The 18829-nt window shown below is 51.0% G+C and overlaps 1 protein-coding gene across 1 annotated transcript in view; it reads right to left on the reverse strand.

The window, feature by feature from the left end:
* The window catches only part of PLXNC1 (plexin C1), a gene marked incomplete at its 5' end in the record, with an annotated part of 141038 nt that overhangs the window by 15003 nt on the left and 107206 nt on the right, over positions 1–18829 (reverse strand). Inside the window, 3 exons of the mRNA XM_084255964.1 lie at positions 3138–3241; positions 5449–5626; positions 17305–17451. Coding sequence (XP_084112090.1) covers positions 3138–3241; positions 5449–5626; positions 17305–17451 — 429 coding nt within the window. The remainder of the gene's footprint in view (positions 1–3137; positions 3242–5448; positions 5627–17304; positions 17452–18829) is intronic.

Consider the following 18829-nt stretch of genomic DNA (forward strand, 5'->3'; position numbering starts at 1 on the left):
GTCTGAATCACTTAAGACTCTGAGTTAGATCCTATTTTTAAATGAAATATAGTTTTTGCCTTCAAGCACTTACAGTGACTCAAACTAGGCTGCTTTAGTAAATGAATAAGAGTGATAATTAGCATCTTGTCTCTTTGGAGGGAAATGTAAGTGCTGGAAGAGAAAATTTTTCTTTCACAAAAGGGCAAAAGTAAGCTTCAGCCCAGCCCTGTCAAATTACTCCAGATTTTGACTCTGCGGGGGCGCTACTAAACAGTATAGATTTACATGGCTGGGGGGGAGGTGCACGGGGTGGAGACTTTTTTTCAAGCAGACTTTAAAAGGTTTTTGAGATGGTCTTGGCCTAGGGAACATGGGCCTGATGACCTCCCCGGTTTCCTTCAAGCTCTCCGGGTTTATTTGGCATACAGCTTAGCTTCTTAAACATAAGGAGAATCCTTTAAGCCCTTGTGTCCTAGTCTTGTCATTTATTACCACCATGTGGCAACGCGAGGGTATGAGACCAATAAATCATTTGGACGGAAAGTGACTACAGGCCGGATTAATTTCATTATCATCCTTAAGCAGATAGGTGTCTAGCAGGCTGATGTCTCTGCTGAAGACTGATGTTCTCCCTCTGCTGACAGCCTTCCCTTGCCTTGCAGACAGCTCTAGTGGTTCTTCATTTTCCCTGCAGTTGCGTGTCCTGCCTTTCTCTATTAAGGCTAGCCAGTGGCCACACCCTATTCTGTGGGGCCCACCCCTCTGCCACTCAGGCCAGGGGGCTCTGAGGAGGCTGACCTGGCCCAACCCTCCCCCCCTGCGGCTGAGCTAAGCAAGCACACTAGTCCGGAGCGCCCGAGGAGGGCTTTGTGACGGTGTCCCTTCCAGATTTGGCCAGACTAGAGCGTGTGCCTCTCCCCAGACACAGAGAAGGTCAAGCTTCAGGGCTACAACCCTAACCATCGAACTACTACCCTAAACCCTGCTCAAGCATCCATGAGGGCAGCACCCCCAACTCTAACCTCCTAGCCACTTAATTCCTCTCTAGTGGTGCTTCTGCAAGTGTGGCCTATAGACAAGAATGCATCCTTTCAGAAATGTCGTGGGGGATTTTTACAAACTCCAAAAGCCCAGATCAACAGCTCTTGGCAAGATGATTCAAAGGCTGGAAAGTCTGAGCTGCGGTGTGAGCACAGGAGCAGATGTAACTGCAGCTGCCTCTGCTAGCACCCCTCCAACAAAGGCTGTGGGGCCGCACCCACCTAGCATCACGCAAAGCCACTGTTTCCAAACTGATTATGAGACCCAGTCAGCCACAGAGCCAGAATGAAGGCCTCCGTTCCTGGCTGTTGTGCAGAAAGCTCTGCTCCAGGAAGTCTCAGCTCCTTCTGGGTGAGGAAAGAGCAGGGTCCAAAGGCCTGCCTAGTGCAGACATGTCTCCTTGGGGCCCAAGAGCCACGAAAGTAGGAGGCACCCACTGTCCCAGTGGCCTGGGAAGCGCTTCCTCCTGTCGTCTCCCTCTCCTGGAAGAGCATTTGCTCGGCTGCCCCGAGTCAACCCCAACACCTCCCTCGCTCCAGTATCTTAGCCGCTTGTCTGTGCTGTCCTCTCCTGCCTATCTCTGAACCCATCATTTGTACGGAGACATTGTGTCATCTGGTCGGTTTCATTCCTAACCTGGAATTCTAATAATTTCTAATGGGTCTCCCCATTTCCAGATCCGCATCACTCATCATTGGCTCCCACTGTTCGTGGATCAAACTGAAACTCCTACTAAAGAAACTAACTGGGTCTGTGTGACCGGTGCGCCCCACCTCTGGCCTCCACCCCGCCTCTCTGGCCGTCTTCCATGAGAAACCACGGTGGCACTGGAAGAGCCACAGACCCTAGAGCTCAATTCTCCGGGGCCTACTCTTCACTGGCCACTAACCAGCTCTCAGTGAACCCCCAGAAGCCTCAGTATACCCATCCATAAAGCCAATTAATAATGGAACCTACCCCAGAGAACTGCATTAGGATTAAGAGTCAAAATAAAGGAATGCTGACGATAAGACCTGGCACAATAGGGGCACCATAAACCGCTATTACTGGCTCTTGCTGCCATCGACCGGGCTCAAGTTTCAACTAGTCTAAAAGTCTTGGTACAAAAGAATGTGCACGCGCGCTCTTCCCCGCTGGGTGTGCTGGCATCCCACCCCAGCCTCGTTAGTGCCTCCTCACTCTTCAGATCTCAGCTTAGTCCAGGCTCCCAGCAGCAAGCCTTCTCAGGATCTCCAGGCCACAAAGAACACTACTGCACTGTTAGGGTGCTGCGGCATGACTTGTCTCCTCCCTTGTCCACCTGTTCTAAGGGGCTGGAGCTCCGTCAGGTCAGGAACCCGGCCTTTGTTCCTCCTGCTTCCCCAGCCCCTAGCACATAGTGGACACGGCAAAGACACGTGTGAGGTGCATAGTATATACAAACACAAAGATTTCAATATGGCTGCGGAACGACTCCCAGTGTCCCAGCTGGCCCAGGCACCTTCCTGCCTTTCACCCCTGCTTCTCTAGCACTCAGCTCTCTGGGAGGTCATGTCTGCCCCTCACCCACCTTGACATTCACCCAGCACGTGGATCAGGGGTCAAAGGAAGTATTGCTGAATATTGTTACTAGGAAATGCAGAACCTCTTCAGAAAAAGGAGGTCCTATATAAAAGGTTATACGGTGCATTGTGAACACTGTGGACACAGAAAGACTTAGGATTTGAATAGCTGTCTAGTGTCCAGCTAAATGATAACTCTTCTATGACTGCTGAGACACATGCTTCTAGAGGCCTGAGATGCTTGTCAAGGCCCAGTTTCCCACCTAAACTGCAGGTGGACGGTGATTAGGTGACGCGAAAACAGGAGCCCTTGCAGAGGGTGGACGCTGGACAAGTGGGCCACAAGGCCCTGTTCACGTGCTCTGCTCCACGAGCAAGTAAGGAAAACAACTGCCTCCCCTTACCCAAACTAGCCACTGCACACCAGCCCAGAAAATGGATGCAAGTCCTATAGCTTTTTTTAATTCTATGTGCTGCCAGAATAAGCGCGAGAGCCCCTAGAAGGAAACATGTACGCGGTGCTATAGATCATCTAACCCAGTTAGAAGTGGGGGAATTAAATGCCCTTCTTACCTCATAGTGACCGATGGTGTTCAGCTTGGTTATTCCATCTTCAAGGATCACTGAAGAACTGTCAATATCCAGAAGTTCTTTCTGTCGTGTGCCCACCTGAAGCTCTGGGGGGACAACAAAGGGACATTTTGTTCTTTTAAAATTACAATGAAAAATTAAGTACTACCCTGTTCCTTTTGTAGCAATTAGTTATAAATAGATTAAAACTAAAGTAAATATTTGTTTGAAGGGTGAGAGAGATGTCAACAAGACTGGTAGCCCGAGGTCTGTTAATTGTTTGTAGGGCTCTCCCTTTTAAGACCACTCTTCCCTGAAGCTTTTACTGAGGCTAAGCCTGGAAGTGAAGCCAAATGAAGGCAAAATAATGCATCTGCAGGGGACTAAGCTCTTCATAAAATTCCCAAAGCCAATCTGTATGCTCACACACGTGCTCGCGTGCTCGCCAGTGGGCGCGCTGTGAACCTGTACGCTTCAGGTCGTTGTGCGTGCGCTGGGGGAAGACGTGGGGGGACACACTGGGGGTCTAGGTTCCTCTCCTCGGGGTTCAAACTCCTTTGCAGAAATGTGCCCCCGGGCCAGAATGTGGCCCACAAATGTGTGTTTTCTTCTTGTGAATTTGCAGTATCTTACACATGTCAATTTAGTGACATTTAAAAATAGGGCTGTTGCAATATAAAAGCTTGGACTTCTGATTTCTCTTAAAAAGAAAAAAAATCAGACCGTCTGGTAACACTGACCGTACAGGCCCGCACGGCACAACCAGCTAAATCTCAGCCGCAATGCCTCCTTGGATGGGGCCGTAAATCATTCCAAATTAAGTCAGACCTCACCACTTCCTATTGTCCTAGGCAGGCTGACACCCCCTATTTATGATACTTCCTGTCCCCCTGGGCATCTGGGTTTGCGAGCCTCTGCGATACAAGGACTGAGCACAGCTGCTTCTGCTATTGGAATTCAATACAATGTATGGCGGGGTTTGGTTTTGGCCTCAGTTTTCCGAGATCAGCCTTGGAGGTAGTTTGGGATATCCACCGACGCACAGAAGCCTGCCATGGCTGATGCGCTGTGTCCCGTTTGCCACCAGGGCACAGTGTGAAGCTTCGGGTCAGCTGGTCCTGCTCCCTGCCCTCCCGCGTCAGAGCAGAACACCTGAGGGGCCCACGCCCGCGAGGGGTGTTCCACCACGGGGCCGTGGCAGGACGGAGGCCCCAGGTTGCTTTCCCTGTGGGAAACGTGCCTGTCTGCGGTCAGAGCCACGGTTGGGAGAAGCCGGCTCAGGGCAGGGACTGAAGATCCTGGTCACGTGGTCTCTGGCTTTGCCCCCGCATCTGACCACATGAATTCAAGTGACCCCCCGCATCTGACCACATGAATTCAAGTGACCCCCCGCATCTGACCACATGAATTCAAGTGACCATCAATCCACCCAACGGAAAAGAGGCCGCGCCAAGTCACCGGTCGCTGTGCAGGCCGCACGGTTCCCCCACATTCCTCAGCCCCTGCCTCCGGGCTTTTCTCGGTGGCCTTTTACCAGGAGGGTGGACTTGCCGAGCGGGGTGGGATGATTTTAATTGCCTGCTTAGCGGAGGCTACAATTGTACATCAGGGAGGTGAACCTTGTTACGCTGCCTGTCACTGCTACAATTTTCTTCTTCTTTTCTGTCCCATTATCTGCTATAAAATCCCACGACAGTCTCCTGGGAGGGCTGCGTGGAGCTCAACTTTAAAATGTTGATGAACATTTGAGTGAAGTGGAGCCCTGTTAGCTCGCTCATGCATATGCTCGCCTTTGCAGTATACCAATAGAGCCCGAAAATGAATTCACAGCAGATGCTGCTGCTTGTTGGGGGAGGATGGAGAATATACTTAATGCAGGACGTGATTAGCAGAGAGGAAGATGACCTTTCTAGAGTGCTGGAGTTCACACCCCGAGTCTGAGCCACCCACTAATGACACACTCAGTGTCAACAAACAAATCAAATGCCAATGTGAAATGCAACACATACAGAGGGCACAGGGTTTACACCTTCCTGTACTTCTTGATGCAAGGTGAATCCGCCGGGTGTCAGGGTTAGCAATCTGGGCATCTGATTTACAAACGTAACATTTGGACAACAGCAACTCTGAAGGCTTATGCTTCTAGGTCACGAATCAGGATGCTCCCAGGACAGCAGTGTTGCCTCCTGGCCCCTGGACATGCTCCCCAGGGGCGACCCGCATCATGGAAGCATCCGCCACAGAAGTGTTATGTGGAGGGGTTGGGGTGGGGGTGATGCCAGGGGGGTTGGGACGAGAGCTCGAGTTGCCTTACCAAGGCCGATTTCATTCAGCTGAAGTCCATAAGGAGAGCCGTTTTTGCTTAGGAATGCTTGGAAAATCTTTTCTTTGGCTTGGCCTATGGTATCACAATCAAGAACGTTGACTGAAATATTCCGACAGACATCTGCACTCTCATTTTCTGGGATTTTTTCAAAGACGACGTTTAATGCCTGCAGGAATACAAACGGGTTTCCAAGTCTATTAGATAATTGCAATCTGAAAGGCATTCATAAAAGACACAAACCTTGGCAAGACCTAATACCTCTGACAGCACATTAGCAAACACCATATCGCATTATACCACTTTCATCTTTTTTCCATAATCCATTCTTTTCCGTGATAATGGAAAGGAAAACAAAGTTAAAACTCTCATTATAGAGCAGGCATTGAATAAATATGTGAGAATAAAAATACACACACATATATACACACATTCTTAAAAAGAGTGATTTCTAATTGCACCCTCAAAAATCTTTGGAAAGGTTCCACAGCAGATGAGGGCAGACCAGTGACCTAGTGATTATCTTTTTCTATTAACAGCACCCCAGAGTCGCAGAGGTGAGGTTCCGGGTGGCAGGAAAGGAGACGAGGTCCCAGCATCGATCGTGCTCAGAGGTCACTTGTTAATATTCAGCACTAATGACGCCAGCGCGCGCTCCCTCCAGCTTCACGTCTGCAGTCAGGCAGCTTCCTGAGCTCTCATTAAAACGCCGAGATCCCCACCCTGTACTATTATTCTTGCATTAATTACTTTACATTTCAGCGCCATTACTTAACGTTTTGTCAGTTACCATTCTCCCAGTGCAACAAAACCTCCGAGTCAGGCGAACGGGGGGAGGCAGGCCTCTGAGAATGTGTGAACACATACGACGAGGGAATACTTCCAAGCGGATTTAAAGGCAATTTCGGGTTTACTCCGAGACCAAATAAACAGGCCTAAAATAACACAGCTCTACCTGCTGGAGAGCCCGCGAGAGGGGGCTCCGGGGGAGGGGGGGGTATTGTGTGATGAGCAGCACATACAGTGGAGATGCTTAGGCACCTCGGCCATCCTGGCATCCAAGGGATGGGGCGCCGTGGGCACTGGTGATAAGGGGATGTGAAATGACGACCGGATGAAAATGTTTTAAAAATCCAAACAAGTATTTGGAGAATGGGGGTTCTAGGGCCAATTCAGCTTCAAAATGGGTATAATGGCTGTGCCCGCCTTCTCGCAGGCGGTGGAGAGACACGGGACGGTGCCCACACAGGGCCAGGGCATGGGACGCCCTAGGTGCCGGCAGGTGATGAGGCGGAACAGCACCCCCGCTGCACGGTTAGCACACACAGTCACCCCGTGGCCCGCTTCATTGGGAAGCAGCTCGCACTCCGACCCGGCTCTCCCCAGTTCTGCTGGGGCCGGAGCACGCTGCCAGCCGCCGGGACAGGGCTGGCCATCCGCTCTGGCCTCGGTGCCCGGGCCAATCCCAGCCCATCACGAACCAGCCGGGGAGCCTCTCGCGAGCCCGCTTCGCACCCACGAGGTGGGGATGGTCACAGTAACCGCGCCGGGGGCCCTACGATGATGGCCCGGTGCGCGGGACAGTGTCTGGCCTGGGAGCACGTGGGAGACATGATTTATGACCCTGCTGTGGAAAAGAGGTGCCTGAAGACGTGTCTTCGGGGGGTTCTCATGACATGTCTTCGCTGCCTTTAAATCTGGCCCTGCGGTCCTGTTGGCAGTGACAGAAGAGCGGACTTGGGGCCAGGCCTAGCAAGTGATTCAGGCTCAGAGCGCTGGCGTTTGAGCTGAGCTACCGGCTCATCTCGCTCTGGCCCGTGCGTTTCCTTCCTGGAGCGGCCGGGCTCCCTTGCCTGCCCCCGAGCACACTCCAGTTCTGGGCCCGTCGCCCGCTCATTGGGATCCCAGAGCCTCTGCTCACACGCCCGGATGCGGCCAGGGAGTGCCCAGCGGAGGGGCAGTCCCAGGACAAGGATCTGGAAGCAACCGGCGTGGCGAAGCCCTGTGCCAGTGTCCTCACGTTTCCTCCCTTTTGAGTGACATATTTTTGAACCCTCTGGGGTCAGACACCCCCCAAACACGTTCCAAGGCAAAGGGGCCGCGTTACTTGCTCTGGACATAGCTAGTAAGTGGCAAGGCAGGGAGTTACCCCCGAGAGCCTCTCAGCCAGGGGTCCCCCCCCCCCCCCCCCCGCCTACCGTGGCCTCCCTCACCCCTCTGGGTTCCCTCTGCAAGCCAGCAACGCTCCAGGCCTCCTGGATCAGGCTGAAAGCAAACTCCTGAGCTAGATCCCCAGGGCAGATGGGGCGCTCGGGAGAGGGTGGAGGGGTACAGCGTAGTCCCGCTCCCCACACTCTGCAGCCTTGTCCATCTCCCACATTTTTCCCCAGTCGGTCTCCTCCCAGTGGGAGACGTAGTAGTTAAGCAATTTCATGGGGCTTCTGGAGATAAAGATGAGTGGAAAGCACCTTTTAATAGAAGCCCCAGCATCCCAGCTTGTTTAATAGTTTTATAAGTATTTGTGAAATAACATTCTGTGACTACCTAAAGGGCACTGTTGTCTTTAATGAAAACACCTCTTTATAGGCAATAAATGTTCTTACAAACATAACCAAAAGCAAAAAAAAAAAAAAAAAAAAAATCTTAGTGGATGGAAAATAATGTAAATCTGCCACTGCCTCCACAGCTAGATGGGTGAGTAGAAATAGGTAATACGGTATTTTATAGAGTCCACAGGGAATTCTGAGAGTAAATTCAGACACAAATTGATTTGTATTCGTTTTTTCTGCTGCTAATGCGTGGTGCACAGTTTCCTAAAGCTTCAGTGTAGTCAGGGGGCGCTTTCGGAGTCTCCCCGCCTCTTAACCCCAGTCTGGGGCTTGGAAGGCACACACCCACCCCTCTTCCCCTGGGGAAGCACCCCACTGAAGCTCCATCTCTCCAGCTCCTGTTCAAAACCCATCCAGCTAAGCAGAGCCTTCCCTGTGCCCCACTTGGCGTTAGGGGCTGGGGCCTAAGCGAGGCCTTGGGATACAGTCTGCGTTCTCAGACAATTCACAGCACACGGGGAAGGAAACATCACCCGTGAGACAACTTTCAGGCCAGTGTGGCCCTCAGCAAGCGTGCACAGACCAGGGGAGGAGGGGGCCTGGAGGGCTGAGGGCCCTGAACACATTGCACGCACCACGTGGACCACACCCCCCTGTGCACCAGCTATGGGAGGGTGGGCAAGTCATCCACCTCCTCTGAGCCTTAACATTCTCATTGTTTCTATCCCAAAGGGGTGTCCAGATCATGAAATAAAGACTTGGAAGAATAGCAAATTACAAGGTGTTTCCTGTGTGCAAACACTGTGGTAAACGATGTCTGCATTAGTACCTACATCTCAGAAAGAACCTTGACACAGAGCCTGTGGCTATCCCCATTTTGCAGATGGGAAACGGAGCCAGAGAGGTTAAATAAACGCACAAGATCACCCAGCAATTCTGGCCAAAAAAATGGCAGAAGCAGGTGCTGCTTCCCTAGCTCTGTCCATGTCCTTAAACACTTGGTGATCCTGCCTTTCAAACAGGAAGATGTTTTGCAAACTGAGCGTGATCTGAAATCTATGCGACGGCAACTTCCAAATACTCACGAACGGCTAGTAGGGTGCTCTAAATGTGCGCTGGTCTCTCCTCCGGAAATCTACTCCCTTCTATGAAGAGGAATTGCTCTGCTTTCTCCATTTCCTTGACATGAAAGTGCCGGCAAAGCCGGGCAACAGATACGGCTGGCTGTCCGCACAGTGGCTAGCACGACTTTTCTGCTAACGAGTCAGTTATCGACAGCAGGGAGCCCAGCCTAGCTTAGGACCCACGATTGGTGACAACCCCAATTCTCCCTCTCCAGGGACTGGCCATGGTACTTGGTTTTGGCCAGTGACATAAAGGGAAAGAGTTTCTACTTTAATACGTGGGGAGATCAGTGCTTGGAGCTGTGGCAGCTACTCTGTGACTAGGAGGGAGGCCCCCTGAGAGGGCCGGGAGCTGATAGTGCTGGATGGATGGGCCCGCTTTGGGGCTGCTCTTGCACACTTTCTGCCCTCAGATGCAATTCCACGCTCTGACTATTTCAGGTGCCCTTGATCAGATTTTCTTCTTACAGCTGACTGCACTCAGCCTGACAGGGCTCACTCTTGGTGTCATTTACTGACACCCAAACTTGGCACCTGTTGTATGCAGGGCATTGTAGATGACACAAAGTAAAACCTGCTGGGTCATCTATGGAGACATGGGACCATTGGGGGATGTGCATGTGACCTCTAATATCGGGGAGAAAATAGTAGAAACAGGAGGAGTGCTTTAGGGGGCTCAGACAGAGCGTACTTTAAACACAGAGGGGGTTTTTCCAAAGGAAGAAATCAGGGAAGGTGTTTGGACCACGCGGACACTTGGCTTTGATTCTGATTAGACAGGTGAGCAGCGAGCTTTAGTCTTTAAATCAGTCCACCAGGTCAGGAAGTCTGGATAAAGAATACCACTTCCTTTGCATAGAATGGACGGTGGGTGACTTGAGGAACCAGGCTTGTCTTTTCCAAAACCATTACCTGCCATCTGAGAGAGAAGCCCTGCACTATTTATAGACAAAATGGACAAGAGAAGAATGCTGGTTTCGGTTTCTAATAAGAACAGGTTGCACTTATCGAACACTTACCAAGCTGTGGGAATTGTCTTAAGTGCTCTGCTAATTCATTTAATCCTCACAATAGTGGCTACTATTATTAGCCTCATTTACCAGATGAAGAAACTGAGACACAAAGAGGTTCAGATCCAAGATCACAGAGCCAGTGCGGCTCAATAATTAGGAAACATCCATACTCTGAGCCCTGAAGCCAAAAGCCAGTCCCAAAAACAGATGCTGGAAGGGCAGTCCCCCTGGGCCCGGGGGTCTGCATGATCGCTACCAGAGCCCAAGTCGGGCAGAGACAACCTGGCAGAGGATGCTTGACCTTCACCTTGGCTTGGCACCCACAGGACCCACTCAATCTGGAGCACCCCACGGTTAAAACTGCCATCCACAGGCAATTTTCTGGAGCTCATTTTCACCCAGAATAAGGATGACACTTCCCAGCCTCCCTCGCTGCCGGCTACGGCGCGGGACTAAATTCTGGCCAGGGAGCGTGAGCGGATGTGATGGGGGCGGCCGGCGGGAACTTGGTCGAAAGACAGCTCGTGTCCCTTCCAGTTGCCCCACTTCGGTCCTGTGGGCTGGAAGGTGGAAGTAGGCTGCGGGGAGCAAATACCTTAGGTCGTGAGGTGAGCTGAGGATGGCGAGAGGAGGAGCTGGGGTGCGCAGCAGCGCTGCACCCCATCAAGAATCTCACATCGGAGAGAAACAGACTTCTCTGTTGCTTAAGCCACAGGTATCTCGCGTCTGTGCTCCTCGCCGCTGAATTCATTGCACCCTAATGGACTGGAGCACATCCCTGGTACGGAGAGAGGGTGGCAGAAAGAAACTTGGAGAGCTCGGGGCCCAGCCTCCAGAGAAAGGCCCAGACTGGAAGGACAGGTCTTGTAAAGCCTGTCCCAGAGCAGCCCCCCCGCTGGGAGTCCTGCAGGTTTCCCACTGGACTCCTGCCACCTCTGCTCCTGCCACCTCTGCCCAAGGAGGTGCTGGCCGCTAGCGTGACCAATGCCCAGAGAGAGGGGTTCAGGGTGACAGTTTTAATGTTAACATAAGCACCCAAGCATTTAAGAAATGCTTTTCATGATGATGGATCAGCTCATGAACCCCCCTCCCCCCAGCGTTTCCACCACCAATAAAGAAGCAACAAAAAGAAGGGTGAGGGGGTACTTTCTGCTCCGTAGACGTGAGCGTTGACAAGAAAAACTGCTCGGAAGAGAAAAACTATCATAAAGTAACGAGCACCTGCTCTGCCTGCCGTGCCGGCTGAACCTCTCACATACACAATTTCCTCACCTCACAGCAAACGCACAGGTTAGGGTTTATGAGCACTGGCTACAGATGAGGAGACAGGTTTCGAGAGGCCGAGTGACTTGCCCGAGGTCCCCAGCTGGCGAGTACAGCAGCCGGGCCTGGATCTGCGCCCACACGGGCTCCCAGGCGTGCCTCTTGGGCACCGAGCTGCCCAGCCTGTGGGCGCTTGGCCGTGGGCCTGCTCTCCCAGCCCCCCACACAGCCCCTGCACGCTACCAGGGCGGTAGGAAAAGCAAGGCTGCAGGGCACTAGGGGGCGGGGGGCGGAATCCAAAGCAGGGAAGAGCCATTTTCATACTCTCCCCACAGACCCATGGGGCTAGGATGATGCGGCTGCTTCACCGACTCAACCGTATTCCTGGCTAAGAAGGGCACGGATGTGGCGACGGCCTTTCTGCAATACCTTAAAAAGCTTAGAAAGTAATTTCGATGGAGTTTATTACAGAGCAGCAACGTGGCTATAAAGGTCGGAGGCCCACAATTGCTTTCATTAAATAAAATCTGCAAAATATTTCTAATTTCATTTCAGAGGCAAACGAAGGTCAAGAGAAGAGTTTGGTTCTTGTGTCCACCTGAGCTAGCGGGGCATGGAGGAGGGAGGGGGGCAGAGAGGGAGTTGGGGAGGAAACAGAGGGTGGACAGGGGAGGCACCGCTGGAGAAGTTGAGTGGGAGCAGCATGAGTAAAACACAGTCTCAGCGGAGCCTCTGCTCTGGGGTTTCTCCCTGCAATGCCCACCCAGATGCTGCCTGCTGCCCCTGCCTGCCCAGCCTCTCCATCCTCCTGTCTCCGAGACTGAGAGCCCGAAGTTTCAGGGACCAAGGAGTTTTGTCTTCCTGCTCCTCCCCTTGGTCCCCAACAGATAATGAGGTTCTTTCTAAGAAGGCGTTCTTCCATCTTGAAGGAAAAAAATTCAATGGAGAGAGAATTTCTTCAAGTTTAAGTTTCTCAAAATTTTTCTAAACCTGCTGGCATTTGTTAATATTTGCTTATGCTGATTGAATCAAGTGAGAAGTTGTCAGATTTAGCCCCCAAATGTTTGATTTCAGTATTTTAGGTTTAACATGACTATTTCACAGTATTTTGGTACCTGGCAAAGAGCCCCATGAGTTTCAGATTTATGGAGAGCGGTGAGGTTTTCTCCTTGCAGGATAGCAAAAAGGTCAAGACTTAGGAGTTGGTGGGAGGGAGGATTCTAGTTCTTTATTATATCAGGTTCTAGGTTAAGGGCTGGCAAACTTTCTGTGAAAGGCCAGCTGTCTCTATGATCCCTGTTCAACTACTTAGCTCTGCTGCTACAGCAGGAAAATAGCCATAGAGCATATCAAATGAATGGCCATGGCTGTGTTCCAATAAAACTTTATTTATAACAGTCAGCAGCAGGGCCACACTTGGCCCACAGGCTGTTGTCTGCTGGTCCCTGCTCTAAATAACAGTAACTCCAGATAGAAGGCTAACTTTGACAATGCCTGAATCTAAAAAATAAAGTCTTTTATTTCCACCATGATTTGCTATAAAAGCTACCATTCTCTAAGGGGTACAAGTATAAATAAGGATCCTTAACAATGAAATAATAGAATCACGTTTGAACCATAAAGAAGAAAATTAAGTACTTTTGTATTTAGGTAACTAAATTATTTTTAATCCCAAGATTATAAGTGTGAGAAGTAAGGGTATGAAAGTCATTTCAAGCATTCATTTAACACTAATTTTTCATTTTCGACTGCTTTCCATCAACTAGGGAATGACTTACCTAAAATGATCATTAAAAAAAATGGTTTCACGTCTTTGATCGGGAAGCTCAGAACAGTAACTATGAAGTTAGTCATGGTTTCGGTATTATTGCAAGTCATAATGGAAATGATTTGCACTATGTAGAGAGAAAAAGGGGGTAGGGGAAGCTCAAGAATTGTTAATTAACTTCACTGTTTCTCCACAAATGCTAGGAGTATTAAAAACAAGATTGCTGAAGTGCAAACATCAGGATTTAATGAACAATGGATGTAATTGAGGTAACAGAGAATGACTTAATCGGGACAGTGGGTTGTTTAATTACGGGGATAATGGATCCTCTGAAAGGACAGACTAAATGGAACAGAAGGAGCTGGGAGAGGTCGGGAGAGCACCAAGTTCAAGGCAGCAAGTAGGCAAGAAATCCCTGCTAGAGAAAGCTCTGCTTGTGAGATATTTTATCAGACATGACTGTCCCAAAATGGTAACTACTGAGGAAAAAAGACAGATTGGTGTGGGTTGGCATAAACCTTCACTGAATCATAGTGGGGCATATTAAGATGTCTGCAGGCATGTATCTGTGCTTTTTGGAGAATTTCTAATAATCCCAAAGGCTTTCTTATAGACATGAGAACGTCGACAATAATGTGTGTGCCGGGACGCTGTCTCCCAGGGTGCCAAGATGCTCTCTCTCAGCTACAGCAGATTGGCAAGCTCATTTCCTGGCTTAAGAGTTCAAAACACCATCTCTCACTTCACTTTGATTACAAGTCAAGCTTCTCTTGCTAATTCAGCACACTTGCTACGAGTTATTGGGTTTTCTCATCTCCTTCTAGAAGTGAAGCACATGGTCCTTCTCCCAGGCGGTATCTACTCTCCTGAAACTGAAATCCTTATGCCTTCACTCGCTCCTCCCAAGTTTCAGGCCACCTGCTCTAAAACCAGGCCCTCTGAGGGTGGCCTGAGAGTCTCCAGCCACAAGAGTGAATGTGTCTAAAATTATGCAATGCAGGGAACCCCCGGGGCAGTCGGGCTGCTGCTGCTAGCTGTCAAATCTCAGTCCTGTGTGTGCAAACCTCCCCGAGGCTCAGGCTTGGAGGATGACGCCAGGACAGCTGCCTAGTGATCCCCGGCCTGCAAAGCCTGGCCAGAGAAGGAGGGTTTCTTCTGACACTAGAGTCGGGGTGACTCTATGGAGCTTCGCTTCCATTTGAGGAAAGACTGAGGAGTTTCTCTCCTCGGCAAAGGCTGCAGCAAAGAATGACTCCCGGGGCCCATTTGTTAGGATAATGACTGCATGTGTAAGAAATTGGCAGGATGTCTTTATGTTCCAGAAAATACCCCACACCTCGGGGAGAACACATCCTAATCTTAGAGGTGTGAAGCCTAACTTTTAGGTTGTCACAGGAGGTGCTGTGTTTCTGAACATTTCACCCAGCAGCAGTGTGGGGGCCTCTCTGTAAATGGGTCCCCAACACGGCACCGGCTCTGTCATTTCAAGTCTTTCCTGTGGCTGCTTTTGACTTTTTCATTGACTTTTCTTTCCTTGAAAGATTCTACACACACACACATAGTCTCTCTCCGGTTTGTTTACCACCCCTTAGCTTTCAATGACATAAACTACCTCAGGAAAATCTAGACGATCAAGACCTCAGACCTTTGGGGGCACATGCCTGGGAGGGAGGTGGGAGAAGGCCAGTGAGAAGGGGTTGGGCCGGGGGAGGGGAGACAGGAAAGAAGAAAAATGTACGTCTGGTTAACCTGGGGGGTCTTGTCTGAGAGGCAAGACAAAACCTGAAATTTTTCAGAGTGGCCTTCCGCTAGCATTTCACCGCACAGGCACAGGGGGGTCCCCTGCCGTCGCTCGAGTTTCTCTCAAGTCACCTACCGCGGGCCAGAGGTTTGGACGAGGCCAGTACAAGGCATTCAAAATCGTCTTTAACGGCAAGGCCCCTAGAAACCAGCGGCCCACCCCTTTTCCATTCTCAACTCGAAGCTGGACTCAAAAAGGAAGACTCATGTGGATTTCTAAAAATCATCGTTTTCCACCAGCCTTTTCCCCAGAGGCGGTAAAGGAAAAGAGAATCCAACCGGCGATACGAATGTCTCCAACATCAAGGAACGTTTTGATGATGAGTTGAGTGTTAAATCAGAAGCACACGGTCTTAGCTGACTGTGAAATAAATAAAGTTTCAGGATGAAAGGAGGGAGAAGTGTTCAGACAGAAAGCTTTAGAAAGGACAGAGACCTCAAAGGTTGCTCTGACATCTGACCTCCCCACTCCCGGTGCTGTCTCCTTGCCTCACCGTCCTGCCTGGGATCAAGTTTCATGAAATACTCTGGATTCCCCTGTCCACACAGCGCTGACATCTGTCTTTGGGACCATTTGGGGCTTCTAACATGTTGCACCATCAGCGTGAACATCTGGGTTAGGGCCAAAGTCCAAAGAGAGCTAAGAGGCCCTGACGCAAAGTTCACCTTTTCGTGCTCCACGACATCCAGCGGTGCCCATGCTGGACACACATTTGCTGCAGTTCAAAAAATTCTCTCCATTCCTGGGCCCCGTCCCTAGAGATTCTGATTTATCAGCCCCAAGGGAAGGCCCAGGCCTTGGTCTGATTGGAGCTGCATCTCTCTCCTCTGCCCCAGGAGATATGAGTCAAACTTCACAATGCCTCACTTAGCGCTCGCGTTCCGGGCAGTGTTCTAAGTGCTTCATAGAAACATCAGCCCTCCCAGGCTTTGCAGTACCCCATGCAACTGGCAGGCACCATGATCATGTCCATCTTTCAGAGGAGGAGACTGAGGCACAGAGAGGTTTCAGAAGATGCCCAATGTCCCAGAGCTACCAGGGCCAGCGGCCAGAATCTAGTAGTCCAGGGCCTGAGCCCCTCCCCCCATATCTGTAGGGGGTGCTTTACAAATGCACATTCGTCGACCACACCCCAGACCTACTAAATCAGACACTCAGGGACACTGCCTTGCAACTGGTGCTTTATGAGCTCTCTAGGTGGGCCTGGTGCTAGAGTTTGAGAACCACTGCATCTCTAGGATGGACAGAGAGGAGTTGGGTTTCTGCTGGGTTTTCCTCTCGAGGCAGCAGATGAGGAGCGCTGACAACGACGCTCCAACCAGCTGACGTCTGCTGTGGCCTGGCCAGAGGACGGAACCGTGACACGGTCTACAGCAAAGCGGAGCCTTCTCCAATTAGAGGATGAATTCTTCCAGGGTGACGCAGCCCTGCCATCCAGAGCAAAGCCACAGGAGACTCCGAGCCTCAGCCCCCTGACTGAGACACACCAAAGCCCCCTGTCATCTCTCCTCCACTAGCGAGACTGGAAGCAGACCACAGGCTCCATAAAGCTAACAATCAAACCAAAACCCAGTCATCCCTTTCCCAAGTCTCCGTTACCAGGGAAGACCAGAAAATTCCTAAGTAATTTCGGAGATACCTTCCATGCCTGGCTCTCTAAAATTCCTGCATGTGCGAGAAATTCCCTTTCTTTAGGAAGGGCAGCGGGTGGGCTGGTAGGGTGGGGTGGGTGAAAAGCAAGTTCTCAAGTGGGTGAAACCCTCCAGCAGCAGGCAGTCTTGCAGTGATTTACGGTGTTCCTCTAAAAATATCTATGAGATCACAGAACATTAAGTGCATGACACCAAACATTTGTAACTAATCCACGAAAATAAAGGAAGGGCGTCATGTTGCATGGGGAACACGGTGGAATTTGTCTTGTGTTATCGTTCTAAAATAAGACGGCCTCAATTTGGTTGAAATATATCTTCACACATTGTCTTCCAGAGCAGAGCCGTTTGAGAAATCCTGATTGCAATTATAAGTGCTGAATAGGGAGTACTTTGCATTTCCTTTGACGATGCTGCAAGCTATAAGCCATCCTGATATTAAAATCTTTGGAAATTGATGAGTGTCCCAGGCATCGTTCCGATCCTTTCTCCCCCCATCAAGTAATTAAAATCTATTATGTGAACACGTGTTAATATTTTATCAACTACTGTTTTACATTAACTAAGTGCACGAGACTCCCACAGAAGGAAAGAACATTTAATTTCAAGTACCCCCTCCCCCCAAATTCCCAGGCAGACAGAGCTCCGAGGCTGGGTGCAGAACGGCGCCACACACATACCACAGTGCTGAATTCGGGGACCTGCCACAGCAGCCAGTCTTCATTGAGGGTGTACAGGGCTTTGCAAGTGATGACATCTACGGGACCCTTGTTGATTTTCTGGTTCAAAGTCGTCACCAGCAAATAGAAGGGCTCTCCGACCGTCTCCTTGGAAAAGACCCGAAAGGGACAGTTAGCTTCCTGTGGCCTCCACGACGCTTTCCAAAGGATTCAGGTTCCAGCAGGCCATGTTTTCCAACAGCCGACGTGGAACGCCACCCCCCACCCCGCTGAGGGTGGGAAGGAAACCACCTTCCCTCCACAGCACACTCCACGTCTCTCACACGCTCACACACTGACCGCGCGCCGAGGAGGCGCCACCGCATGACTGACGTTCTGGCGTCTGCACCTCTGCGTGGTACCCCGTGCCCATCCGCTGGCTGATGCCTGTATCATGCAGCTAGTAGAGGCAGATGTTTAACCTTTGTTTACATTCCTATTGAACAGCTTTTTTTTTTTTTTTAGCACACTGAAAAGAAATGACATTTTCTAAAAAGGCACACAGTTAGCCTTGCTAAGGACATGGAAGCCCATCTCATAGGTGTGCCAAGGAGGAGGATTTTTTTGGTGTTGTTACCTTTTCACAAAGGAAATGGCCTTTGGAGCCTCCGCGGCTCCCTGGGTGCCAACGGGGTCTTGGGCCCTCCGCAGACAGAGCCCGCCAGCCCCACCTGGGGGCCTCTGCTGCAGCGGGACCAGGTGGCCAGCTCACCTGCTCTCTCTGGACCAGAGCTAGCGCACCGCTGCCAGGCTGGTCCTGAACATTCATCCACCCTGCTGGCTTCCTTCTTCACATTCCTGCTTTGCACTTCCCCCCTGTTGCTCCTGGGACCCCAGAGTGTGGGGTCCACTTTGTGCTGAAAAGGACCTGCTGAAAAGGACCTGGAGCAGCCCAAGGGGGAGGTGTGAGGGTCCTGCCTTTCCTGGCTTGATGCCAGCCTAGTGTGCTGAATAATGAGCCTCTGATCAAAGGACACTAAGGCAGGTACGTGGGGAGGGAGAGCTGGGCCAGAACTAGGAAGCCAAACTGCCCAAGTGAGGAGGAAAACTCTGGAAGCGCCAGTTTACAAAGTCAAGCTTCAGAGTCAACGCACCTGGCTTTGCAAGGGAGGGTTCCGCCGCCTCGCTTCACTGCAGCCCCTTGAGCAGTAAAGGGAGACCTCTTTCAAGTCTCCTGGGGTCCCAGCCTTCCCTGCCTGGTCCTCTCCCCGCCTGCTCGCCCACGACAGTCAGCCTGGGGTTTCCCTAGCCGCCCGCTTCCTCCTCTCCCCGCCCGTCCCTGGGCCTCTCCACGCCCCGCCGAGCCCCCCTGTCACTTCTCTCTCCCGCTGACAAGTCCTCTGGTCTCTTCCCTGAGCGCAGGACCGAGGGGGAATGTTAGAAACTTTCCAGGCGGGGAGACTGCTGGGACCAGTACATGACATTTCAATTCTTGTAAGAAACTTCCCTTATCCAGCAGCTCGCCACAGAAAGTGGAGGTTCACGC

This window comes from Talpa europaea, assembly GCF_964194135.1.
Source record: "Talpa europaea genome assembly, chromosome: 15".
Taxonomy (NCBI): Eukaryota; Metazoa; Chordata; class Mammalia; order Eulipotyphla; family Talpidae; genus Talpa; species Talpa europaea.